The following is a 17,131-nucleotide window of genomic DNA, read 5'->3' as shown; positions in this document are numbered from 1 at the left end:
AACAATATTGAAATAGTGAAGGCCTTTCTTATGACACAAAACCTAAAATCCAAAAAAGATTGATAATTCAACTACAAAAAATTTTTTAATTTCTGCTGAAAAAATATACCATAAACAAGGTCTGGGCCGGCCCCGTGGCTTAGCAGTTAAGTGCGTGCGCTCCGCTACCGGTGGCCTGGGTTCGGATCCCAGGCGCGCACCGATGCACCACTTCTCCGGCCATGCTGAGGCCACGTCCCACATACAGCAACTAGAAGGATGTGCAACTATGACATACAACTAGCTACTGGGGCTTTGAGGGAAAAGAGGAGGATTGGCAGTGGATGTTAGCTCAGGGCTGATCTTCCTCACAAAAAAATAAATAAATAAAAAATCCACAAAAAAAAAAAAAAACAAGGTCAGAAGCCAAATGACAAACTGCAAAATATGTGCAACACATATCAGACAAAGAAATAATTTCCTTAAAACAGAGAGTTCCTACAAACAATATTAAACATCCCAAGAGAAAAATGAACAAAAAATATAAGTAGACGTTATAAATAAAGGAAACAAATATGAGGAATAAAGGAAATAAATATGGTTCTTATACCTGTTGAAAAAATTAAGAAAAATATACCTATTAAATTGATAATTTAAAAAAAGTTTGAGAACCCACTCTGTTACCAAGGGTATGGGAAGCCAGCACTCCAACACTGATAGTGGAACATAAACTGGTACAACCTCTATGGAGGGCAATTTGACAATATTGATCAAAATTTAAATAATACATATCCTCTAACCCAGCAATTGTACTTCTAGGAATTTATTCTAAAGAAAGACTCAATTATGTGCAAAATTATATATGTACAGGGATATTCACTGTATCATTTGTATTAGCAAGACTGTAAACATTTTAAAGATTTTTTTATTTTATTCATTTTTTTCCCCCCAAAGCCGCAGCAGATAGTCGTATGTCATAGGTTCACATCCTTCTAGTTGCTGTACGTGGGACTCGGCCTCGCGCTGGACGGAGAAGTGGTGCCTCGGGGCGCGCCCGGGATCCGAACCCGGGCCGCCAGCATCAGAGCGCGCGCACTTAACCGCCAAGCCACAGAGCCGGCCCTGTAAACATTTTAAATGCCCATCCAAACAAAGAAATGCTACCATTTCTCCCCCACCCCATACACATACATATCTTTCTGGAAAAGATACACAAGAAATTTATCATGGATTGCTTCTAAGGAAGGAAGATAATTAGCTGGGGTCAAAGGTAGAAGGAAAACTTGCCTTTTATCATATGCTTTTTTGTACCATTTGGATTTTATATCATGAACAGAGATCACATTCTAAATTTTTAAGTTAAGATTTCACTATTATTTTTACCCAGCTTTACCAATTGTTAAATTTTCCCCCTCTTTCTTTTTCAGTTTTCCAGTTCCTATGTTAGCAACAATGTTTAACCGTTTTCCTAGCTAATACATGGTATTTAATCAAACTCACACAGTCAAATCATAATAGTAACTTGGGTTCCATTATCCCCAGGATCTCCTTGCCCCTGAGCTCTACCTCTGCATACCTATTCTACAAAAAACACTGTTCCCTTTTCTTTACTGGGTGTATAGAGATCATGAGTTAATGGAAATCCAGGACTAAGAAGCTATGAATTTCTTGGCCTATGGGGCAAACACATAATCACTATTGTATTTTAGGAGACAGCAAAAAGGCAAGAAGCTGCTCAAACGAGGTTTCACAAGGTATCATTTGTGCTATCACCATAGATGCTGAGTCTAGTCTACTATTTTTATGTTTAAGAACTTGATCTTATCCATTTGTCCCAAGTCAACGGGGCCATAGGGGATTGAACCAAACTAATCAACCAAACTCACAAGACACTACCTGCTTACACACAATGCCAATGTATTTAGAATTTAAGAATATATATTAACATGTGTGTATATGTATAATGTGTATATACTTATATATTTGATGTGTGTGTGTATATACATCAAGAGTATCAAATCATGCATATCAAGGAATCACACACAAATGATAAGCATGCCCTAGGAGAACCACAAGGTGCTATGAGTGTGTATAGGTAGAAGAGAACAAATCAGAAGGTCAGAGAAGACTCCCCTGAAAAACAGTGTGATCAAGCTGAGATCCAGTGTAAGAGAAGTCAAAAAAAGAGAATAGAATGAGGAATAAGAGGGCTCCTGGATGATGGGATAGCATGTACAATGGCCCCGTGGCCAAAGGGAGCATGATATGTCCAAGGATGCAGAGAAAGATCAAAAAGCAAGACTATATGATATAGGATTAAATAGAGAGTTAAAGAGGGGCCCGACCATGCAGTGCCCTTTAGGCCACGTTAAGGATTTTTGCCTTATCCTAAGAGCAATGAAAAGCTAGTAAAGGGTTGTAAACAGAGATGAGAACCCATTTCTGCTAGCAGAAGATCAGCATGCTATAGGAACTGGAGGGAAAGAGTAGAAGCAGGAAGATTGCTTAGAAAGCTTCTGCAGGACGGGCCGGCTCCGTGGCTTGACGGTTAGGTGCGTGCGCTCTGATGCTGGCGGCCCGGGTTCGGATCCCGGGGGCGCCCCGAGGCACCGCTTCTCCGTCCAACGCGAGGCCGAGTCCCGCGTACAGCAACTAGAAGGATGTGAACCTATGACATGCAACTATCTACTGGGGCTTTGGGGGGAAAAAGCTGAATAAATAAAATCTTTAAAAAAAAAAAAAAAAAAGAAAGCTTCTGCAGGAGACCTAAGTGAGGGATGACGGCAGCATGGACTGGACTTATGGCAGAAACAAAAGAAACAGGACCTGGTTATTGATTATACCTGAAATGCAAGGGAACAGAAGATGGTAAGGAAGATGCTCCAAGTTTCAGGTTTGCATAACTGCATGGATAAAGGTGCTATCACTGAAAGAGTAACACTCCAGGAAGACCAGGTTGTTTTGTTTTATTTCACTGGGGGCTGGATAGAGGGTAGACATGCAAAAAGTAAGAAAGGGTTCTATATGCTCAGCATCTGGAACTCTTGGTAGAGAAGGAAATGGAAAATGCAATTAGAGTTCAAGAGAGAGAGAAAGTTAGCTACCTAAACTTAAAAAAAATTTTTTTTTACCTCCAGGGTCAGCCATAGAACAGCCCAGACATTTCTATCCCTCCCTATCACCTAAAATCTTTTTAAACATCTCAAAATAAAACCTTTCAATCAAGCGGGGAGGGGAGGCTTACAATGCAATACTTGGGAAAAGCAAGAATTGGTGTGAAAGAAATTGAAAGTATATATTGAGATATCCGACGTTCCCAATTTTGAGAGTGAAGAAAAGACAGAGGCTGCCTACTTGGGCAAGAAAGAGTGAAGTGCCAGTCAAAGGGAAAAGAAAGTGGAGAGAAGAAGCTGATGACCCCACTGCATGAATTTTCACAGTTTAAACACGTTTATCTTTACCTCTGGACAACGGCTGTTTTTGGCCTTGTGTGCTAAGGGAATGCAGAAATAGCTCCACACCTAAGCCCTTTATCAAAAATCATGGCTTCCACTGCCATCAGGTGGTGGCAGTAAGGAAGTGCATCAACCAGGTTCTTGGGAGCCTGGGAATGCCTATATGAAGCCCATGGCATAAATCACCCAAGATCAAAGACCTAAAAATTGCAGTAGTGGAGAGCAAACTGGTGATAGTCTTTGGGAAGAGATTTATCTTCTGATCTGTCAATACACAAAAATGTAAGTTTTTGCTATTAATTTGGGGTAAGAAAAAGATTTCTCCTTTTTTCTTTTTCGTGTTAAAGATCACATATTTAGCAATTCTAGAATACCCAGTCTGATACTATCATCTCAAACCCATCTCCTTATATATTATATATTTTACGATTTAAAGCTGTCTCAATGTTAATTTTAATAGCACATATATATGGATTAATGTGAATTTTTAGCACACATCAGTAACATTATCACAAACATAAGCAGTTGTCTCATTGAATGTGCAAAATGCCCTTTGTTATCTTCAAATTAATCAAATAACAATTTTTGACTACTAAGAAATACAAGACAGAGCAGCAAACACAATTCGGGAAACCATCATGTTCTCAAAACTCATCAGGTAAACAAATACATCACTGATAAAACCAACTTCAACATTATTCACAAAAAACATGGTCAATGATTAACACACCATTCCTGATAGTTCTCTTCATGGAAAAATAAGCTTGCCCAATATAACATTTGACATTCTGCGCAGTATTTACTTTCTTACCTTCCTTCTACTATAGTGAATATTCACTTACAAATGTATCTCTTTAAAACTATCTGCACACACATATCGATTTGATTTGTCTTTGTTTTTTAAAGCAGCAGAACTCACGAATAGGGAATTGTAGGCCAAAACGTGAAATAATCACATTTTTCCAATTCTCAATCAGCTGTTTCTATATAGTAGACAAAGCATAATTTTGTCACTAAGTATATTCTTGATCTTCGTTTGCTCCCCTTAAAATCCAGACACACTATCCATTCTGCCTTTGGACATTCCAAAATATTAATAATCCAACTAGTTTCCCTAATTCTCTTGGTTCTGTTTCCCACCCACCTTCCAACGACCCTCCCCACCTTCCTCCTCCTTTCTTGTTTCAGAATGCCTCTTACACACTAGAAGTGATTTTTACAAAATCACTTTTGGGAATGCTCTTTCCTCTTCTCTCCTCAATTTAGCACCCTTTTAAAAATAATTTCCCACAGCTAGGCGCTAATGTTTTTCTTTTACAAGATCAATCTGCGGCAGAGAACGAGACTGGGAACCGAGTAAGTGAAACATTTGGCAATGTCAATGAGACGGGGGCCTCTCCTTTGAAAAGAAAACACAACTCTCAGCACAGAGCTTTCAACAGAGCAAAACTACTTTTCTTCGCTGTGTTCCTGTTCTCGCCACAACCTCAAAGACACCTTTCCTTTCCCCTAAGCTCCAGTTTTTCTGATATGCGTGGGGCCTGCCTTTTCTACTCCCAAGGAAAAGAAAGCTAGGGAGAAAAGAAAAGGTAGCAGTCACCTTCCCGCCGGGCCCGCAAGCTGTCAGGACCATGTCCCACGACTCACCTGGCAGGTGCGGCCGCCCGGAGAGTTGCACGAATCGGTTGAGCTGGCCAGCCCCCCGACCCCCGCTGCCCCCACTGCCCCCGCCGGCCCCGCTACCTCCGCCGCCGCCACTACTGCCTGCGGCGCCTCCTCCCCTCCGGCGGTTCCTGTCCCAGCCCTGGGCGGCCGACATGACCCGCTAACGAGGACCGCAGCCGGCCCGGCAGCCCCTGGCCCGGCGGCACTAGCGGAGCCTCCTTCCTGGGCTCCTCAAGAGACCGGGAGACAGGGGAAGGGGGAGCGCCCGCTCCTCAGCAGGGGCCAATGACTGACTGACTTGGTGACAGACAGCCAATGGCCAGTCGTCTTCTTGGTAGGTGGAGGGAGGCGGGGAGAGACGTGGTAACCATAGCTATGGCAAAAAAAAAAAAGTGGAAGGAGAAGGCAGAAGCAGCCACTCATCACTCGCATTCACCGCGCTAAGCAAGCCCGCGTCTCCTGCGGGATCAGGCGGGCCAATCGAAGGCCGAGTGAGCGAGGCCACGCCTGCAGAAAGAGTCCCGGCGACTACCGGTACTCCAAGCATGTTCAGGATTCAGAAAGTCTTTCCCATAAACACTAAAATCAGAAATAGGATAGGCACATAATACACATATTGGGGGGCAATACGGTGTTCTGTCAGCTTTACAGACTGAGATCTCTTTCCCTGACCGCTGAAACACACAAAGGGCTCTTTTGGAGTGGGAAAAAAACAGGGGCGGAGTCAAAGCTTAAATGTAAAATTGAGGTATTCCTGGGTTTCATTTGTTTTGTCTTTCAGTCGACTAGCTGAACTCCTCCCTAATTCAATATAAGCCACGTCCCAAGCAAACAATTTTAACGAAAATGTTCAAGCTCGCCAGTAATCATAGAAATACAAATTAAGACCCCAATGAGAAACTATTTCTGGCTTATTACGTAAGGATTTTTTAAATAACACCCAGCAGTGAGTAGAGTGCCAAGAAAAAGATACCTTTCATAGATGTCTGATGGCTATGTAAATGTTTTTGTTCAATCAAACCCCTTTCTGCTCGTAGAAAATTTGAATCAGCTTAAAGACCGGAACAGGTACGGAGGATCAAGATGGAAGGAAAATGTAGATGTACAGATCAGAAATTCCTGTTGTTCCAAAATTAAACAGAAAATTTGGCTTCGAATTTACTGGGCGCAGTGCAAAGTGGGAAAATATAGACTGTTCACTGATGTTTATGAATGATTATGGAAAAGCATATAAATTCCTTGAGGAAAAGAAAACTTTTTTTAGATCTGGTGGCTTTTTCTTTTTTCTTTTTCTGTTTTTGCCTGATGCTTCATCTAGGAGAATCTTACGTGATGCGGCCAAAAAAGAGAAAAATCTGCTGGAGCTGAGGACGCGTATCCTGCTAGCGCAGATTTCCTGTCGCCACTGGCCCCGCCCCCTTATTTTCCTACTTTTAGTCCCGGTGGGCAGGTGTTTTACCCATTAAGCACTATATCGCGCTGCTTAGGAAAATGTTTGAGACCTGGGGGGGGGGGGGGGGGAAGTCTTTGGCTCTACAATATGAAAATAAAAATTAATGTGTTAATTTTTCTAAAGAAACTGTACCACTGAGTAACCAAATAGTAGATGAAGGAAATTTTCTTTTTATAGGAGTATTTCAAGTAATAAATAAAGAATGAATGATAGAATATCACCATTTTGCAACCCCTAATGAATTCGGAGATCAACCCATTGAGCATCAACCTCTGCTAGCATCACAAAATGAAAGATGAGACATACGTGCCGCTAGAACATAAACATGACTATAAAGTAGTCTTGTAGAAAAAATTGAACCTGAATCTTATCAGATATCTATATCTAACAACCAATTTATAGGAAATATAGAGGACAGAGGAAAATAAAAAAATACTACGGAGATGCAAACAGCAAAATCCAGACGATGGAAATTCTACAGGATAAAGCAGCAAGATCCTTCAGCAAATAAATTGCAAAGGAAAATGAGATTTGGAGGGAAAAATCTATAGATTAAAAAGAGACTTGTGATGGTTGTATATATAACTCTGTGAATATACTGAAAATCACTGAATAGTAATGGTTGCAAAACTTTGTTAATATATTAAAAATCACTGAATTGTATACTTGAAAAGAGTGGATTTTATGGTATGTGAATTATATCTCAATAAAAAAAATTAAACAATATGGGCAGAAAGAAGTGGATGGGGAGAAAAATGAAAAAACATTGGCTTCACTTTAAATCAGTAAATTATATGATATGTGAATTCTCAATAAAGCTGTTAAAAAAGAGTCTTAAAAGACATATCAATCAATTGCAATAAAATTCACCCTTTAGTAGGGTACAGCAGCAGGGCTTATGTGAATCCTGATTCATACAAACTGAAGAAAAAAGCATTAATGAGACCATTAGAAATTTGAATACTGAATATTTTATGACATCAAAGAATTATTGTCTATTTTTAGGTAGAATAATATTATTGTGGTTATGTTAACAAAAGAGTCCTTACCTTTTAGAGATACATACTGAAATATGTATGGATACAATTATATGAGTCGGTTATTTGCTTCAAAATAATATAGGACCCAGTAATTCCACTCCTAGGTATATACGCAAGAGAAATGAACACATAGGTCCATACAAAAATGCATACATTAATGCTTATACCAGCATTATTCATAACAGCCCCAAAGTAGAAACAACCCAAATGTCCATTAACTAATGAATGGGAAAACAAAGTGTGTTATAGCCATACAATGTAATATCATTCGGCAATAAAACACTGAAGTACAATCATGCACCGCACAACGACATTCCTGTCAATAACAGACCACATATATGACAGTGGTCCCATAAGATTAGTATCATATAGCCTAGGGGTGTATAGTAGGCTATACTATCTAGGTTTGTGTAAGTCTGCTCTATGATGTTTGCACAATGACAAAAGGGGCTAATGACACATTTCTCAGAACATAACCACATTGTTAAGCAAAGCATGACTGTACTGATACACAGATGAACCTTGAAAACATTATGCAAAGTTAACAAAGCCAGTCACAAAAGACCATATATTGTATAATTCCATTTATACAAAAAAGTCCAGAATAGGCAAATCTATAGAGAGAGAAGTAGATTAGTGGTTGCCAGGAGCTGGGGGAAGAGAGGAATGGCTAGAGAGTTTCTTCTGGGGTGAAGAAAATGTTCTGAAATTAGATAGTGGTGATGGTTGCACAATTTTGTGAATATATTAAAAACCACTGAAGTATACACATGAAAAGGGTTAATTTTATGGTATGTGAATTTTATCTCATAAAAATTTTTTTTAATAATACAGAAAGGGAGAAGTGGAAGGGAGCTAGAAGAATAATGTTGACTATATAAGCTGAAGCTGGGTGATAAGAATTGTTCATTATACTGTTTTGCCTACCTTTGTATATGTTAGGAATTCTTCATAATAAAGAGGAAAAAAAGAATCTACAAAAATAAGATTATATTAACCAATCAACTGAAAACCATCTCATATAGTTATATATATATAAAATCAATTTTAAATTCCAGAAACAAAATGAAAGATTTAGTCTTAACTAAATTTAAAATTATTAAATTATTTTAAAAGCCTTTTAAAAAGGTTACAGCCAAATTTTTTTAACATGGAATGTGGGTACATTTTGATGGGTATCGACCTGATCTGGAGCAGGACCTTCAAAATAAGTGCATGCAGACAATATGCACCTGCTAACATGATGTAATATGAAGTACACAATATCACTTATGAAGTAATCATGCCAAAAACATTAACTTGAATCTAATCAAGATTTAAGCTGTAACATCCAGTTTACAGGAACACTGAGGGGACAAAGGAACAAGTTAAATGACATGTGAAACAATCAAACAAATCCAGGGGGACTATCTCCACAATATCTAGCCTGGTTTCATCAATAAGTCAATGTCATGAAAAACTAAATGAAATAAGACAAAAACAAAATGGGAGGGTGGCAACCTCTAATGAAATAATAGATCTAGGCAATGATAATCAATGGCTGCTAATACAGCAAACATAAAACAATCATCGATGAAGTATTCTTACCAAAAAAAATGAATAAAGTCAAACCTTTAGCTCTAACTACCAGTTTACAGAAAATAAAAAGGACAGAGAATATGTTAAGTGGTGACTTGAGAATGTAATCTGCAAAATATATAATGTGGAAAACTCTATAGAACACACAGGCTGTTTTCTTCAACACTGTATTTCAAGGCGAAGAAAGAGGGAAAGGGAACCTACAGATTAAGAGAGTTTTAAGAGACATATCAACCAAATGCAGTGTTTGGGCCTTGTTTGCATTTTGATTAGAACAAGTCAACTATTTTTTTAATGGGAAAATCTGATTGGATATTGGATTATATTCCGGAATTGTTATTAATTTTGGGGGGGTATGTGGATTTTTGTTTAAAAAAAGAGCTCTTATCTTTTAGAGAAGCACACTGAAATATTTACAGGTAAAATGATAATGATGTCTAGGACTTGCTTCAAAATAATCCAGGAAGAGGGGCATGAGCGATAGGATGAGAATGCAGATTAAACAAGGATGGCCATGAATTGATGCTTAATGTAGCTAGGTGATGGGTACTTGGAGTTCATTGCACTGTTCTCTCTCTTCTTTTGTGTATATTTGAATTTTTCCCTCATAAAATTTTTTAAAAATAGTTCTTAGGACCAGCCCGGTGGCATAGTGGTTAAGTTCACCTGCTCCTCTTCAGCAGTCTGGGGTTCACAGGGTCGGATCCCAGGTGCAGACCGACACACCACTTGTCAAGCCATGCTGTGGCAGCGTCCCATATAAGGTAGAGGAAAATGGGCACGGATGTTAGCTCAGCACCAGTCTTCCTCAGCAAAGAGAGGAGGATTGGCAACTGATGTTAGCTCAGGGCTAATTTTCCTCACACACACAAAAAAATAATTCTTAAAAGAAGAATTATAGATTAAAGGGAACTTGCAATAAAATGTATGTGGTCCTCTTGAACAAATCAACCTTAAAAGATAATCTGGGGACAAGTGGGAAAATTTGAACTTGGAAAGGTTATTAGATGATATTAGGGAATTAATGTTATTTTTGTTAGGTGTGATAATGATATCAAGATTATATAAGAAGGGCCGGCCCCGTGGCTTGGTGGTTAAGTGAGCGCGCTCCACTGCTGGCGACCCGGGTTCGGATCCCGGGCTCGCACCGACGCGCTGCTTCTCTGGCCATGCTGAGGCCGCGTCCCACATACAGCAACTAGAAGGATGTGCAGCTATAACACACAACTATCTACTGGGGCTTTGGGGGGAAAAAATAAATAAATAAAATCTTTAAAAAAAAAAAAAAAGATTATATAAGAAAATCTTTTTATTTTTTAGACGTTTATAATAAAATCTTTAAGAATGGACTATCATAACACCTATATTTTAATTGAAAAGATGTTAGCCAAAATGAAAGAGAGGAAATAAATTGTTAATGTTAAATATAGGTTATATGATGCTCATAATACTATATTTATCTGAAAGGTTGCAAGTTTCATTATTAAAAGTTTTTTAATGTTTCTTTTTTTAATTAAAAAAAAGGGGGGACTTCTGGTTACCAGTCCACCATGTAAGGAGCTTAGAAGTCACTGCTCTATCCTAACAACAAGCTAAAAGCTGAATAAACTGAAAAATCAACAAAATTTCTTAGATCCATCAGAGAAGCAAGGCCACAGGGCAAACTGCTGCCCCCAAAATTGGAGAGAGAGAGAAATGGATAGAGAGAATCACAACTTACCAAAGCAGAAACAAGCAAAATCCTCCACGGGAACCAGTACTGGGGTAGGAAAACCTAACTGTAGCAGGTGAACTGCTGGAGGTTTGGTGTGGACAAGTTAAAAACTCCAGGGGGACGTAGTCATAGGAGAAGCCTCACATTTTTGTCTTTTACATCCAGGAGCTCACAGCGTAGATCAGAGAAACATCCTCTTGTGCTTCAGGCAGGAGGAGGGGAAAAGTAACCATTTTTGTTCTTCTTAAGAAGGCCTGCCCTCAGGAGAAACTATTTTACCAGAGCCTAACCTGCTGGGTTTTTATCAGAGCCTACAGACCTGGAGGAAGGGAATTACCCCACTACAGCCCCTTTAGCCATCCTGTCCCACCTAGGTGGGTTAAAAAAACAACAACTGGGAAGCACTAGTGAAGTTCACAGTCCTGGGGCCCAGGCTCACCATAAGACTGAGACCTAGTCATAGGCCTAAAGAACACTCCCCTCCCTCCACATCTTACCACTATATTACTCAAGGCCTGTTTACTGCAGTTCCTTTTACCCAACACAACATGTCCACCTTTCAACAAAATATTACAAGGCATACTAGAAGGCAAAAGACACAGTTTGAAGAGACAGAGCAAGCATCAGAACCAGACGCAGATATAGCAGGGATGTTGGAATTATCAGACCATAAATTTAAAATAGCTATGATTAATACACTAAGGAAGCTAATAGAAACAGTAGAAAACATGCAAGAACAGAAGGGTAATGTAAGCAGAGAGATGGAAATTCCAAGAAAGAATCAAAAAGAAATGCTAGAGATCAAAAATACTGGAATAGAAATAAAGAATGCCTTTGATGGGCTCATTAGTTGACTGAATCTCTGAGCTAGAGGATATATCAATAGAAGCCTTGAAAACTGAAAATCAAATAGAACAAAAACTGAAAAAAAACAGAACAGAATAACCAAGGACTGTGGGACAACTACAAAGATGTAACATATGTGTAATGGGAATACCAGGAGGAGAAGAGAGAAAGCAACACAAGAAATGTTTGAGGCAATAACAACTGAGAATTTCCCCAAATTAATGTCAAACACCAAACCACAGATCCAGGAAGCTCAGAGATTATCAAGCAGGATGAATGCCAAAAAAACCCCACTACACTTAGCCATATCATATTCAAACAGCAAAAAACCAAAGATAAAGAAAAAAGTCTTGAAAGAAGCCAGAGGAAAAAAAACACCTTACCTATAGAGGAGCAAAGATAAGAATTATATCTGACTTCTTCTCAGAAACCATGCAAGCAAAAGTGTTGAGAGAAAAAAAACCCCATCAACCTAGAATTCTGTACCTTGCAAAATTATCCTTCAAACGTAAAGGAGAAATAAAGACTTTCTCAGACAAACATTGAGGGAATTTGTTGCCAGCAGACTTGCCTTGCAAAAAATGTTAAAGAAGTTCTTCACTGAGAAGGAAAATGATACAGGTCAGAAAACTCAGATCTGGGCCGGCCCCATGGCTTAGCGGTTAGGTGCGCGCGCTCTGCTGCTGGCAGCGCGGGGTTCAGATCCCGGGCGCACACTGACGCACCGCTTGTCCGGCCATGCCAAGGCCGCGTCCCACATACAGCAACTAGAAGGATGTGCAGCTATGACATACAACTATCTACTGGCGCTTTGGGGGAAAAAAATAAAATAAATAAAATTAAAAAAAAAAAAGAAAGAAAACTCAGATCTATATATAGGAAGGAAGAGCATCAGAAAATGAATAGGTGAAGAACCAGGATCACCTAGACTCATCCATCCCCAAGAAGGGGGATTTGAACTTCAGGGAGAAATCAGTCGAGTTTCTTGGTGGATTTGGAGAACCATATTTCTTGAATTGCTACTTCACCAGTCTGGTGTATTAGATCATAATCATTGCCAATGGCCAGAGCCCCAAACCCTGGAGTAGAGACCTCAGTTCCAGCCTGGGAGTTTAGGGTGCACTTGAAAGGGGATCTGGTTTCTCTACAGTATATTGTTGGCTTCCGAAACAGGAGGCAGCTGGCAGTACTGCCAGTGCTCAGAAATTAGAAATCCACCATGGAGTTTGAGGGACCCTATGGCAGAGGGTTTTATACTTCATGGTTTCTTAATAGAGACAAAAAGACACCAGATCTTAACTTACTTCCCTTTGACATCATAATAAAGAAAACCTGTCTCTCCAGCAAAAGAGCTGACAGGTAGAAGGAATAGAGCAGGAGATGTGATAGGGCCAACCTCTGCCCCATCCTCCACAGACCTGCTCTGAGCACCAAAATTGTTCATTTATTCATTCAAGACAATGTGCCAAGCCCCTGCCCTAACTCAGGCCCTGTGCTAGGTTTGGGAGCCTAAGGTGTCTAGGACATGGTATGTGGTCTGAAGGACTCACAACCTATGACTGAAGCAAGCTTGGGAAGAGATCAAGTACAATATAATCTTAAGGGTGTGACAGCAGAGGAGTGAACCAAAAGTAGTGGGACAAAGAGGAAGGAGTGGCTTATATAAACTGCCACTGTCAGCAGCCTTAAGACAGCAGGACCATCGCTACCGTTCTGAGGCTGACCCACGAAGATAGCATGACATGCAGTTAGAACTTGCAGTTCACACCAACTCAGAAAACAAGTCAGTCGGAGTCAGCAAGAAGTATATGTTGAGAATATTTTCCAGAGAATTCTGTTTTATAAATGTTAAAAACATACGATTCAAACAAATTGCCAAAATTGTTTTCCAGCAGAGATTCTATAATTATAACATTTGATGGAGTAAGAGAGTAGAGGATTGGGGGAGTGGTGAAAAATACTAGCATTTTATGATATCCAGTTTTATTTATTATATTGGTGTCTTAAGCTCAGCACTGTGTAACCCAGTGGCTCTCAACCTTGACTGCACATTGGACTAACCTGAGGCCATTCTGGAAAATACTGATGTTCAGACTCCATCTAGACCGTTTGGATTAGAATCTCTGGAGCACAGGCATTGGCCATATTTTAAAATTCCCCGAGGTATTCTAATCTACAGCCAGTATTGAGAACACAAGTGTAATCCTTTGCACCCCAGTTTTATCATGTGCAAAATGAGGGTAATATCTTCTGTTTTAGGAGCACCTGAGAGTTACTGTGAGAGATCAATGAAATAGTATATGTGAAAGCACATGGAAAAGTATAATGTTTTATGTAAATGTAAGGTCATGTTCCCATGTTAACAATCGGTGTATAGCAATCATTTAAAAATGTTTACTTCTTGGATTTATGGTCAGTTTGTTGTAGATTAAATACGACCCTAGAGCATATAATTTCCTTGGTGACTAGTCAAAGGTGACTAACTGTTTGTCATCAGCCCAGATCAAATCTGCATTGATATTGAGAAGCTCCCAGTAATGAGTCTTTAGTTTACTTAATTATGAAAGTTATAAGCATTTACACATATAAGCATTACACACATAAACATTACACACATAAATGTCATAGAAACGCAGAGGACAAATTGTAGCTAAGGTTAAGTTTGGCTGCCCAAGGAAAAGAAGGAAGAGGGCCCCACTTTTTGGGAACTAGGCACTTTTATGTCTATTACCTTTTTTTGTGTGTGTGAGGAAGATCGGCCCTGAGCTAACATCTGCCAATCCTCCTCTTTTTTATTGGCTGAGGAAGACTGGCCCGGGGCTAACATCCGTGCCCATCTTCCCCTACTTTATATGGGATGCCGCCACAGCATGGCCTGCCAAGCCATGCGTAGGTGTGCACCCGGGATCCGGGCCAGCGAACCCCAGGCCGCCGCAGCAGAGCGCGCGCACTTAACTGCTTGCGCCACTGGGCTGGCTCCCTATTACCTTTCATAATGAGCAGATTAATCAACCACGGTATTTTTGAAACATTAAGTCATGAAGTCAGTTTAGTGGGTCATGACCAGTATTTCTTAAACGAAATACAGTAGAAAAAGAATAAAAATATAAGAGTACAAGAAAAAAAAGAGGGCATGTACAAAGGGACCAGGAACATCTTGGAACACCTTGCCTGTAGGTATTCAAGCTGGAAGGGCCTGCTCTGGAGGACTGGGTGGACTAAAGAGCCTTTAAGCTCCCATCTCATGATTCTCAGGAAGGCATTTTATCAACATTAGGGCAGGCAACTAATGTGTTTAGCCAAGTTTTAGGTTTCTAGAAGCCCAGTAACTTGAGCCCTATCTAAGAAATGGATCTGGAAATTTTGAAGGCAACTCTTTGCCCCTCTCCCAACCCCACTTAAGATGAAAAAAAAGAATTTAAAAGCTTCCATGTTTCTTTCTGCAGCTCTGGATATAAAGGGCTGAATCTGCCATTGCCATTGAGGTTTGGGAAAAAAGACCTCGGTCTTTGCAGGGGTAAAACCAAGATTTCATTCTCGAGTAGGGAAGGAGTTAATTCTACTTGAGATGACACTGGAAAGGTAAGCCTCATCAAGGAGCTTAGATTGAATCCTAATGGAGCAAGGAGCCATTGAAGGCTTTAAGCAGAGAGGTGACATGATCAGATTTATGTTTTCAAAGATCACTCCAGTGAACTGGGTTGAGAATATATACTGGCAGCTGTGCACCGCCATGGGTGCACCTGCCCATAGATAGCAGCATCAGAGAAAAGATCTCTGCTCCCAAACACCTTCTACCTGCTACATTAAAGATCCAGCATGTCATGTTATGCATGTTTGAGATGAATATAACTAAAGATTGGAATTCTTGTTTAGGCTATGATTTAAATGCAATACTATTCTAGCACTAAGCCACACAGTCTTCTAACCATCAATTATAAAGGCAATGTTCTTGTAGTAGTGTTTTGCAACTGAAAGGCTGAAACAGAATTAAACTTTAGTTTATTGTTATTTAATAAGTTTAGTTTTTTACTTGACATCAAGGAAAATGACATAATGTGATACAGTACTATATTACTTTGGTTGTTGCAGGCTAATGAGAAGAGGACAAAGGCTGTCATATAACATGTAAATATGCACGCATACCAAATGAAGGCTGCATGACATCACAGCAGGCAGCCCAAAAGCAAGTTTCACAGTGGTCCTAATATTCCAAACCCAATAAAAAGTGGAAGTTTATAAAGAAAACTGAAAAATGTTTAATCATTTTTAAAGTTACGTGAATGAGTCATTCAAGTGTTTACCTATTTTCTTCAATAATCTAATAGAAAGTTCTGGGCTAAAACTAGACAATTTTTTTCAACATTTGCAATATTGAACTTGAAGTCCAGATATTTTTTCCTGTTCCCAATTCCAGTGATAATTGGCTTATATACTCATTTAATGCAGATTTAAGTAAGAGTAACTTAACAACAAGGGAACAAGTCAGTTTTATGAAGATATCAAGCGACATCTCATTAAACTTGCATTAGAGGAATGCTCTCTGGCAAAGATTTGTGAAGTATTAAGTCTGATTATCCTGGACAAGTAAACAAAGCCTTGAAATTATTACTACCACTTTGTATTTTTGGTGTGACAAGCTTATATGAACAGGCACTCTCTGCATGTGTTAATATTATTGAAACTAAATTACACAAGCAGATTTTTCAAATAGAGAATCTAAACTGGGACATATTTTCCTATTTTTCTCTAACATTGGCGATTGTAGTTCAGCAAAGCATCATTCATCAGAGTAAATTAATGTTGTTAATGTGAATTGTTTTGAGTTTATGGTTATTTAATTCATAAGTTTATTCTGATTTTATGTTTTATAAGCCCTATAAGCATAAGGAGCTTATAAATAATTTATGCATTTAAGTAACATTTTGATAAAAATAACTTGTCAACATTGAAGAGGTGGCTCTTTTCTGTTTAAAACAGGATGAACAGGGCCAGCCCTGTGGTTTAGCGGTTAAGTGCACGTGCTCCGCTACTGGTGGCCCAGGTTCGGATCCCGGGCGCGCACCGACGCACCGCTTCTCTGGCCATGCTGAGGCCGCCTTCCACATACAGCAACTAGAAGGATGTGCAACTATGACATACAACTATCTACTGGGGCTTTGGGGGAAAAAAAGGAGGAGGATTGGCAATAGATGTTAGCTCAGAGAGGGTCTTCCTCAGCAAAAAAAAAAGAGGAGGATTAGCATGGATGTTAGCTCAGGGCTGATCTTCCTCAAAAAAAAAAAAAAGTTTGAAAAATAAAATAAAGCAGCATGAACAAAATTAAAAGGTGGAATCAACATTATTCAATTTTAAGAAATACTGTTCTACCAAATTCTCCTTCTTGCTTAAGTTAAATTGG

The 17,131-nt window shown here is 39.4% G+C and overlaps 1 protein-coding gene across 3 annotated transcripts in view; it reads right to left on the bottom strand.

Annotated features, from left to right (window-relative positions):
* Positions 1–5,355, bottom strand: part of KLHDC10 (kelch domain containing 10) — a 57,236-nt gene extending 51,881 nt beyond the window's left edge. For 2 of the 3 annotated variants that reach the window (XM_004418688.3, XM_014784858.2), the window contains exon 1: positions 5,082–5,355. In XM_004418688.3, the coding sequence (XP_004418745.2) occupies positions 5,082–5,253 (172 nt within the window). In that variant the 5' untranslated portion in view covers positions 5,254–5,355. The remainder of the gene's footprint in view (positions 1–5,081) is intronic. The other variant, XM_087430670.1, reaches the window with a different exon arrangement.
* Positions 5,356–17,131: the final 11,776 nt, after the last annotated feature.

Source organism: Ceratotherium simum, chromosome 1 (assembly GCF_057802395.1).
Source record: "Ceratotherium simum simum isolate JZ-2026a chromosome 1, ASM5780239v1, whole genome shotgun sequence".
Classification (NCBI taxonomy): domain Eukaryota; kingdom Metazoa; phylum Chordata; class Mammalia; order Perissodactyla; family Rhinocerotidae; genus Ceratotherium; species Ceratotherium simum.
This window is presented reverse-complemented; position numbering and strand designations above follow the sequence as displayed.